This window comes from Neophocaena asiaeorientalis, unplaced genomic scaffold (genome assembly GCF_003031525.2).
Source record: "Neophocaena asiaeorientalis asiaeorientalis breed wild unplaced genomic scaffold, Neophocaena_asiaeorientalis_V1.1 scaffold357, whole genome shotgun sequence".
Classification (NCBI taxonomy): domain Eukaryota; kingdom Metazoa; phylum Chordata; class Mammalia; order Artiodactyla; family Phocoenidae; genus Neophocaena; species Neophocaena asiaeorientalis.
In genome coordinates this window covers 2,425,537-2,435,759 of record NW_020173270.1, presented here as the reverse complement: position 1 = coordinate 2,435,759, position 10,223 = coordinate 2,425,537, and the positions used below count along the sequence as shown (strand labels likewise).

Sequence of the window (10,223 nt, the reverse complement as noted above, 5' to 3'; positions counted from 1 at the left end):
GGCGCCCGCCTTCCCTGGAGGCGCTCCAGACCCCCCACCCCAGGAACCCAGAAGTGGCCCCAGGTATTGTTCTCCTCACCCTTCAGCCTGGGGTAGGGAGTTCAGGAGGCCCATCTTCAAGAGGGGGATCCAGGGGTTCCCTCCCTCCCCCAGGACCCCAGTTATTGTTCCCCTCACTCTCCAGTCTTGGGGTCCAGAGTTCTGGAAGCCCCTTCCCCAGGAGGTGATCCAGAGTTCCACCTGTCCCCCAGGAACTCAGAGAAGGATCCCAGTTATTTCTCCTCCCAGCGTGCAGCTCAGAGATGGGAATTCAGGAGCGAATCTTAGGGTCCCCCTGCCCCCTGGGAATCCAGGAGGGGACTCGGCACTGTCCCCTGACCCTCCGTCGTGGAATTTAAGGAGGTGAACTAGGAACTCAGCCCTCTCTGTTTGCGTACCCACTCCCAGCTCTGGGGTTGTGGCTCGGGAGGTCCCCCTCCCCAGAAGGAGAGCCAAAGGTCCTCCTGTCTCCCAGGAATGGATCTATTTGTTGTTTTCTCCCCGAGGCCTAGCCACGTGGTGGGCATCACCTCCCCTTCAGGTAATCCTGATTTCCTCCTGCTCCCCTGAAGGGATCCCAGCTTGTTTCTCTGCCCCCCTCCCTACCTCTAGCCATGGAGCTAGAATTCAGGATCTTCCTTCCAGGAGGGGACCAGAGTTCCTGACGCCCATTCCCATACGTCGGTCGTGGGGTCAGTCACTCAGGAATCTCTCCTTCCTAGGAGATGGCCCAGGGTCCCTCCAGTAACCCAAGAGGAGCCCCAGGTATTATTTTGCCCACCCCAGCTAGGGTTAGAATTCAGGATCTTCTATCTACTTGGGCAAACAGGTACACCGACACCTGTCCCTACCCTCCCGGCTGATGGATCCATGGGTCTCCCTGCTCCCTCCAGGGGTCCCACATATTATATCCCCGCACTCACTCTAGCTTTAGAAATCTGCATTCAGGATCTTCTATCTAGGATAGAATACAGGTGTTTGGACTCAGTCCTACCCCAGAATTGTAAGGTTTGGAATTCACGTTGTCTCTTCCCCAGGAAGCAAGCCAGGGGTCTTTCTGCGCTCCCCCATTGAGGAGTATCAGTTGTTGTTTGCCCCTGCCCCACTTTTCCCCCAGACAGAGGCTTCAGAGGTCAGGATGCTTCTTCTCTAGGAGGTGAGCCAGGGGTCGCCCTCCCCACTAGGAACCCCCAAACATGCCACCCCCAACTATGGGACTGGAATTCAGGCCATGTACTTAGCAGAAAGCACGAGAACCCAGACACCCGCCCCTCTTCCCCATGAAGGGGCCATGGTCAAGGGAATAGGTATCTAGACTCTCTCTCCTCCACAGGACCCAAGCTGCCCACCAGAGGAGGAGCCCAGGATGGAGAGAGGGGCAGAGCCATGGAGCTGGGTACTGGAGACCTCTAGTGCTGGGTCCCACGACTTCTATCCAGGTGTGGGGCTGAGAAGGGAGTCCCCCCCTCCCCATGCCCCCCCAGGGTCCCTGTTCTCCCTGCCCTGGCAGGGGCGAGTGCAAAATCTCCCTGCAGTACAAGACAAGAGAATGATCCATGTGTGTGCCCCGGAGTGGGATCTGGGGCATGGTCTGCCCCCCTCTCCCTTCCCTGCTCAGGCTCCAAAAGAGACCCCCCGGTTCCCCAGAACCTACCTCCACTCACCTTCTGCCCTCACCCCGTAGATCCTGCCCCGGAAGCAGCCAGCACTTCCACACCCGGGATGCGGCGTTCGGTCCTAGTCAGGAACCCAGGCCACAAAGGCCCGAGGCCCAATTATGAAGAGCTTGACTCCGACTCAGAAGACCTAGACCCCAAGAGTGAAGAGCTGGACCCAGTTTCTGAAAACGCAGAGCCTGAGCCGGAAGACCTCAACACTGTCTCTGAAGATGTGGACCCCAGCTATGAAGAGCTGGAGCCTGTCTCCGAGGATCTGGATCCCGATGTGGAAGCTCCGAGCTCCATCTCGGGGATCCGTGACTCGGATCCCCAAGATCTCGACCCCATGTCTTCAAGTTTTGACGACCCAGACGTCATCGGCCCCGTCCCCCTGGTTCTCGACCCTAACAGCGACACCCTCAGTCCCGCTGCCACCCCAGACCTGGACCCCCTCTCGTCCGACCTCACTGCCACCCCCGAGGTCCTGGCCGCCGGCCCCGCGGTGCTCCCTGCACCTGCCAGCCCGCCCCGGCCCTTCTCCTGCCCGGATTGCGGGCGAGCCTTCCGCCGCAGCTCGGGTCTGAGCCAGCACCGCCGCACCCACAGCGGCGAGAAGCCTTACCGCTGCCCCGACTGCGGCAAGTCGTTCAGCCACGGCGCCACGCTGGCCCAGCACCGCGGCATCCACACGGGCGCGCGGCCCTACCAGTGCGCGGCGTGCGGCAAGGCCTTTGGCTGGCGCTCCACGCTGCTCAAGCACCGCAGCAGCCACAGCGGCGAGAAGCCGCACCACTGCCCCGTGTGCGGCAAAGCCTTCGGGCACGGTTCGCTGCTGGCGCAGCACCTGCGCACGCACGGCGGCCCGCGGCCGCACAAGTGCCCGGTGTGCGCCAAGGGCTTCGGGCAGGGCTCGGCGCTGCTGAAGCACCTGCGCACGCACACGGGTGAGCGGCCGTACCCGTGCCCGCAGTGCGGCAAGGCCTTCGGCCAGAGCTCCGCGCTGCTGCAGCACCAGCGCACACACACGGCCGAGCGCCCCTACCGCTGTCCCCACTGCGGCAAGGCCTTCGGCCAGAGTTCCAACCTGCAGCACCACCTGCGCATCCACACCGGCGAGCGGCCCTACGCCTGCCCGCACTGCTCCAAGGCCTTTGGGCAGAGTTCGGCGCTGCTGCAGCACCTGCACGTGCATTCGGGCGAGCGCCCCTACCGCTGCCAGCTCTGCGGCAAGGCCTTCGGCCAAGCCTCCAGCCTCACCAAGCACAAGCGAGTGCATGAGGGCGCGGCCGCTGCAGCTGCTGCGGCCGCCGCCGGTTTGGGCCTCAGCCCCGCTTCGATGTTGAGGCCGGGGCAGGTCTCCCTTCTGGGTCCTGATGCTGTCTCTGTGCTGGGTTCAGGCCTGGGCCTCAGCCCCGGCCCCAGCTCTGGCCTTGACCCTGACCCTGGCTCTGCGCTGGGCTCCCCGCCCAATCCCAGCCCCAAACCCATCCCTGGCTCTGGATCTACCCGCACCCCTGATTCTGTCAAATCTTCTGACCCTGAGCCTGGGCACAATGCCAATTCCGACCTTGTGGCCAGCCCTGATCACAGGTCTGGTCCCAGCCCCGACCCGGATCCCGTGCCCAGCCCTGACCCCGGCTCTGAGTCCCACCCTGACCCCGGCTCTCCCACCTGTGACACTGTCGGCGCAGTCCTCCCTACCGGCGAGAGCCCCGAGTGGGTGCAGGAGCAAGGGGCACTGCTGGGGCCTGATGGCTGAAGGGCATGCTGGCACCCACAGGGGCCTGGGAAAGTTGTGTGTTGTGCAGTTAGTAAAATCCTCCCACTGCCTCCTGGCTCTGTGTTGTGGTTCTCCTGTTGCTGTTTTTCCTCTGATGCACAGCCTCTTCTTCTGGAGATGGGAGGGTATGGCGGGAGCCAAACATACAAATAGAACGTCAATGTCCTGGCTCCTCCCACAATACCCTCCAGGCTTCCTAGCTTCCCCCACAAGGGCTCACACTGGTCCATCCCAGCAGTCGCCACTCCCTGCTCCCCCAGACCTGGCCACCCCAGTCAGGGGCAGACTTATCCTGTGGGTGATCTAACTCCCTTCCTTTTGGAGTTGGCTTTCCCAGGAATGGTGGGATTTCTGGCATGTTGACCGTCTAGTAGGCTGATGGTGGAGGCTGATAGGAAACCATGTGGGCGGCCCTGCCCCGTCTGCTCTCCTAACTTACCCCTTGCCCTTCAAAGCCCACATTGCAGGTACACCACGGGACAAAGGAGGTCACTCATTTATGCATCCAACAAACATCTGTTGATTGCTTGGGTCTCAGCAGGGAACAAGGTAAGTATGGCCTTGGCCCTCACACAGCTCAGAGACCAAGTTTAGAAACATTTAAAAAGTAATTACAGAGTATGTTACATTCAACAAGAAGCATAACAAGACTTCTGATTTAGATGGCAGACAGCCTTCCCAAGGAAGGACTTTATAATCCCAATAACCTCTAATTTAATCATCAGTACTGTTTGCCCAGGCTTGTGCTATGCTCTAGCATTTTCTCATTTAATTCTCTCGGCAGCTCCATGAGGCAGGTAACTATGAATGTTCCCATTTTGCAAATGAGGACGCTGAGGCACGTGGAGTTCAAGGGACTTTTTGGAAGACCCAGAAGTGGTGGTTGGGAGCGCCCAGATTTAAACCCAAATTGTCTGCTCTCCAGAGCCTAAGTTCTTAACCTTTATGCTCTAGGGCAAGATTGTGCAAAGGCCCTGAGGCCGTTGAGAGATGAGCTAGGGGAGGAGTTAGGTGGGGCCAGAACAGAAAGCCCTGGTAGACTGAAGAGGGGAGTTTGCTTGTCATCCCAGGGAAATGGGAAGCTACCAACAGGTTCTGACTGATATGAATTATTTTTTGAAGATGCTTCTGGCTGCTGGATGGCGAGTGGAATGGAGGGGATCCGGAATGGGAGCCCAAGATCAGGGAAGTTGTTGCAGTGGTCCAGGCCATAGGGAATCCTGGGGGACTATGGGTTTATAGCCATAGGAGTGGGGAAAAGTGGTCCTATTTGCGATGTAATTAGGAAATGAAGTAGGATTTCATGACAGTTCGGATGAGGGGGAGTTGAGAGTAACGCAGAGTTTCTGGGAGGATGGAGCGGGGCAGCCTTGAGATAGGATCATCATCCGACACCGCGGAGGGAAAGGGGTCAAACACTGGACATGGAAGTCAAGAGGTTAGCACCGGACGGGGGCAGGACGGAGCCAGGACGGAGCCAGCCCATCCCCCAGCACATTTCCGCCCGTCGGCGCTAGGACCTTGGGACCGCCTAAGGGCAAGTCGCCAGCTGAGGCACGCATGCGTGCTGCTCGGGCAGGGGTCGTCGTGGCGCAGGGGGAGGGACCGGATCCCGTCACCTGCCTCCAGGGCCGCGCTGGTCACGTGACTGGGGCTCGAGTCAGCTGACGCGGGAGGGTTTGAAGCTACACCGCGAGGGAGCGGGGCCGCAGTGACAGCAGCGGGTGTTTAGACGCCGGTTGCGCCGCCGCGCCCGCCGGCGTTCGGCGCTCCCCTCCCCGGCATGGCAGTGCCCGTAGGCCCGCGCGGCTCAGGTGAGGGCGCGGGCGGCCCCGCAAGTCCCAGGACGCGTGCGGCGGACGGGCGGGCGGCTTCTCCGACCTGGGGCGGCGGAGCTCCCGGTTTCCCTTTCCTCAACTCTGATGCTGACCTCTCAGCGTCCCCTTGGCGTAGATATGGGCAGACGGCTCCTAGAACCTGGGCGGCGGGTGGGCATCAGCTTCTCCGACCTCGGAGTGGCGGGACTCCGACCGCCCTTCCTGAACCCAGGCTCTGCTCTGAGTACCTCAATTCAGGCAGCTGGCGGATCGCCAGCTTTTCCGACTCAGGCGGCGAGGGTCCCAGGATTTGCATTCTGAGCCTAGATTCGGATTGTTCAGCTTTGCTGGAACTCCGACAGCGGGCCCCAGCTTCTCCAACCCGCACGTCAGAGTCCCAGGCTTTCCTTCCACAAACCAGGAGGCAAATGTTCAGCTTCTCTAAACTTAGGCAGGAGTGCTGGGGGCGGGGTTGCCACCTTAAGCGCAGGCGCCTAACTCAATTTCAGATCTCCAAACACAAGGAAGCTCAGTCGCCTCTCACAGGGCAGCATGGAGGAATGCCCTTTGTGTTGATCTTCCCTTCTTAAGCTAGCTGCAGACACCTGAAAGATGTCCTGGCTGGTAGAGTCTGGGATGGATTAGCTGTGATCCCAGCCAGGGAGGCAGCCTCCCTTCTGGCTTCCCATGCAGCTATCTTGTAAACAACCGCGACAGCATCTGAGCTCCAAAGGGACCAGGGGCTGGCCCTCCCTGCAGGACAGGTTCTGACAGTGCCTACAGTTCATCCTGGTGGCCATGCCAGGCAGGGGGCCAGCCAGACCCTGGAAGGAAGCGGGGTTCTCCCAGTGGGGATGGTGGGTTGTGTCAGGAACAGTTCAGGGCTGCTGTGACCAGCTATGACCCGAGCCGTTGCTGAAAACTTGGGCTTTCATCTTGGACTGGTCAGGATTGAAAGGAATAAGTGGTCCTTAGAGTAGCCTCTATTCAGGAGTTCCCTGGGGGTCCAGTGGTTAGGACTCAGCGCTTTCACTGTTGTGGCTCGGTTCAATCCCTGGTCAGGGAACTAAGATCCCACATGCCACACGGCACAGCCAAAAAAAAAAAAAAACCAAAACCAAACCAAAAAAATAGAATAGGCTCTATTCATTGAGGAATTATTGAGACTCAGAGACCGACTGCTTTGTAAGTGCCAAATCCTTAGCTTCTTGGTGAGAGATTTTATTGCCCCATTTTGCAGATGAGGTAGCTGAGGCTCAGGGAAGCTGAGTGCCCTGGAGCAGGGGCAGGAATCAACTCAGGCCCTTTTGAGTGACTTGAAACCGCTGAGCCAGCACTGCTGCATATATCTCTAAAATGTTACGGATTTTCTGGTTTCCCTTAGATCTCTCAGAGTTCTTTCTTGGCTGGAGCTTGGGACCTGCCTCCCCTATTGGCAGGTGAACCTGCCTAGGCCTGGTCCCCACTGCCCTCTCCCATCCCACAGAGACTGAGCGCCTCCTGACACCCAAACCTGGGTATGGGACCCAGGTGGGGCCTTCCCCAGCCCCTTCCACCCCTCCAGAAGAGGAGGATCTCCGCCGTCGTCTCAAGTACTTCTTCATGAGCCCCTGTGATAAATTTCGGGCCAAGGGCCGCAAGCCCTTTAAGCTCATGCTGCAGGTGGTGAAGATCCTGGTGGTCACAGTGCAGGTGAGACCTTCAGGGCCCCCACCCCCACCCCGCAGAATGCCACCTGTGGTTGCTGCTTTCCTCGAAGGAGAATCTTGGAGTCAGAGCTTAGTCCTGACCCCACAGTCCCATATCATGATAGCGACAGTGGCACTAATCCGTCAGGAAGCCCTCTCGGGTCTGCACGGGAGCAGCTCCTTTAAGCTTCGTAAATGCCCTCTGAGGCCCTAGCCACTGCTCTTGCCCCTTTCTATAGCTAGGACAGCTGAGGCTCAGAGAGGTTAAGGGACTTGTCCAAAGTCACATAGCAGCTGAGCCTTGGAAGGTGGCACTCGGACCCTGGCAGTGTGGTGCTGTGCTGACTCTCGAACATTCATCCGGTAAACATTTCATGAACGTTAGTTGTTGCCACGAGTTCTATGAGTGGCCACTCTGTGCTGTGCCTTGGGGACGTATGGTGGTCATGCCCTCACGGGGTGGGCCTTCTCTTTACTCTGCCTCCGCTCATGCGCCGTGGGAGACCCCATGCCGGCAGTGCCAATCCTCCCCATCCCTCCCGCCAGCTCATCCTGTTTGGGCTCAGCAACCAGCTGGTGGTGACATTCCGGGAGGAGAACACCATCGCCTTCCGGCACCTCTTCCTGCTGGGCTACTCGGACGGGGCGGATGACACGTTTGCGGCCTACACCCGGGAGCAGCTGTACCAGGCCATCTTCCACGCCGTGGACCAGGTGTGGGCGACCAGGAGCAGGTGGGCAGGTGGGCCCGCCCGGGAGAACAGGCGGGGCTCACTGACCCTCCCCTCCTTTGCCCACAGTACCTGATGCTCCCCGACGTGTCCCTGGGTCGGTATGCTTACGTGCGGGGCGGGGGCGGGCCCTGGGCCAACGGCTCGGCCCTGGCCCTCTGCCAGTGCTACTACCACCGGGGCCACGTGGACCCAGCCAATGACACCTTTGACATCGACCCCATGGTCATCACTGGTGAGTGGGCTGGGCAGGGCTCAGCTGTCGGGATTAAAAAAAAAAAAAAAAACAACAAACATAGAAGCAATGTTGTAACAAATTGAATAAAGACTTTAAAAATGGTCCACATCAAAAAAAAAAAATCGTTAAAATCCACTCTGCATCCTGCCCATCCGCGAGATGGGGTGGTCACGATCGTTAATAATTTGACGATTAGCAGAATGCTTGGCACGCGGAAAGAGCTGAGTGTTATGTTTCACTATCATTCATCCCCTAAACATTTGGGGGCCCACTGAGCGCCAGGCACTAGGGTCTGTGTAGGGAGTGAGACAGACAGACCAGGCCTGACCCTAGGGGGAGACAGCAGGAACAAACGACAAATGTCGAAGTATGAAGGGGGAAGGAAAGCAGGGAAGGGGTCTGTCGGGGACTCTGGGGAGACCTGCCTGTGCCTCCCCTGTCCCCAGTGTCCCTTCCCTGACTCCCTGTCTTCAGACTGTATCCGGGTGGACCCTCCCGAGAGACCCCCTGTGCCCCCCAGTGATGAGCTCTCCCTCTTGGATGGCAGCACCAGTTACAAGAACCTCACGCTCAAATTTTTTTCATGCCGATGCGGCCACGTGAGCACTTCCTCTGCCAGCTGCAGAGTCAGCGTGGGGCAGGGGTGCTGGCACTCCGGGGCAGGAGGGATGGGCAGAGCCCCCTCGCCCTCACCCAAGCCTCCCCCCGCCCAGGCTGATCAACGTCACCATCCACTTCCAGCTGAAGACCATCAACCTCCAGAGCCTGATCAACAATGAAATCCCAGACTGCTACACCTTCAGCATCCAGGTGAGCGCGCAGCGCCTGGGGTGTGGGGCGAGGGACCGGCCAGTGACGGGGTGGCATGGTGCGCAGGGGACTTCTGAGTCCTGGAGCTGGGGACCCTCGGCCAGGGGCAGCGTGGGGGTGATGGGGGAGGCTGGGGCTGGAGAGACCATCCGTCCTGCGCCTCTGGGGGCCTAGGTCTGCTGAGGTTTACTCTGTCCCATTCCGTCCCGCCACACCCCCGCAGATCACATTTGACAATAAGGCACACAGTGGGCGTATCCCCATCAGCCTGGAGACCCAGGCCCACATCCAGGAGTGTAAGCACCCCAGCGTCTTCGGCCATGGTGAGCCCCCAAGCCCCCGACTAGCGCTGACCGGGGGCCCCAACCTGCCCAGGAATTCCCCAAGCCCCAGACCAGCACGGACCAAACTCCCGACTTACCCAGAGAAACCCATGAGCCTGATGACCAGCCCAAACCCGCCCTGAGGCCGCCTCACTCCTGGCCCTGCCTTCGGCCCCTCCGCACAGGAGACAACAGCTTCCGGCTCCTCTTTGACGTGGTCGTGATCCTGACTTGTGCCTTCTCCTTCCTGCTGTGCGCCCGCTCGCTGCTGCGAGGCTTCCTGCTGCAGAACGTGAGAGCCGCCCCCAGCCTTCCCCAGCTCTGGGACCTTCAAGGCCCGGGTGGCAAGCCTCCCATGTCCGGACCGGCCCTCACCCCGCCCACCTCCCCCTGCAGGAGTTTGTCAGGTTCATGTGGCGGCAGCGGGGACAGGTCATCAGCCTGTGGGAGCGGCTGGAATTTGTCAACGGCTGGTACATCCTGCTGGTCACCAGCGACGTGCTCACCATCTCAGGCACCATCATGAAGATTGGCATCGAAGCCAAGGTGGGTCCTGCCCACGCCCTGCCCCCGAGCCCCGGGGTCTCCTTCCAGACCCTGGACCCCTCTCCCACCCCTGCTGATGCCTGCCCGGGGCCCCATCCCCAGGGAAGGGCCAGGCTGGATGGGGTTGACGCTGCTTCTGCCCCTAGAACCTGGCAAGCTATGACGTCTGCAGCATCCTCCTGGGCACCTCGACGCTGCTCGTCTGGGTCGGTGTCATCCGCTACCTGACCTTCTTCCACAAGTACAACGTAAGCCTCCGACGTGCAGGCGGGGCCCTCCCAGGGGCGGCCACGTGTCCTTTAATTGCCACCCCCACCCCCAGATAAATTCGTACACGTATTGCCACCACCAGCCCCTGCAGATGACCCGCCAGGAGCCTCTTCCCCATACCTGCCCACACCAGGCACACCTGTCATTCCACCTGGGCAGGGCTCACGTGAGCCTGCTCTTTCATACTCCTCCCCCGAGCTGAGTCCAGCCAGGGGGTGCCCTCGGGCCTACTCAGCACCACCCTGCCTTGTCGATGGTCATCCCGGTTTCTGTGGTCACCCCATCATGCCCTTGGGCAGGCTTCACGGCCCACCTGGCTTGTG

At 60.0% G+C, this 10,223-nt stretch overlaps 2 protein-coding genes across 2 annotated transcripts in view; both read left to right on the top strand.

Annotated features, from left to right (window-relative positions):
* Positions 1–8: 8 nt before the first annotated feature.
* ZNF358 (zinc finger protein 358) lies at positions 9–3,532 on the top strand. Its single transcript, XM_024745680.1, has 3 exons — positions 9–63; positions 1,373–1,478; positions 1,724–3,532. The coding sequence occupies exons 2-3, from the start codon at positions 1,406–1,408 to the stop codon at positions 3,454–3,456; spliced, it is 1,806 nt and encodes a 601-aa protein (XP_024601448.1). The 5' UTR covers positions 9–63; positions 1,373–1,405; the 3' UTR covers positions 3,457–3,532.
* Positions 3,533–5,153: 1,621 nt separating this feature from the next.
* Positions 5,154–10,223, top strand: part of MCOLN1 (mucolipin TRP cation channel 1) — a 7,771-nt gene continuing 2,701 nt past the window's right edge. Inside the window, exons 1-10 of the mRNA XM_024746047.1 lie at positions 5,154–5,291; positions 6,781–6,986; positions 7,529–7,696; positions 7,783–7,948; positions 8,426–8,530; positions 8,646–8,761; positions 8,985–9,084; positions 9,270–9,376; positions 9,481–9,630; positions 9,777–9,925. Coding sequence (XP_024601815.1) covers positions 5,261–5,291; positions 6,781–6,986; positions 7,529–7,696; positions 7,783–7,948; positions 8,426–8,530; positions 8,646–8,761; positions 8,985–9,084; positions 9,270–9,376; positions 9,481–9,630; positions 9,777–9,925 — 1,298 coding nt within the window. The 5' untranslated portion in view covers positions 5,154–5,260. The remainder of the gene's footprint in view (positions 5,292–6,780; positions 6,987–7,528; positions 7,697–7,782; positions 7,949–8,425; positions 8,531–8,645; positions 8,762–8,984; positions 9,085–9,269; positions 9,377–9,480; positions 9,631–9,776; positions 9,926–10,223) is intronic.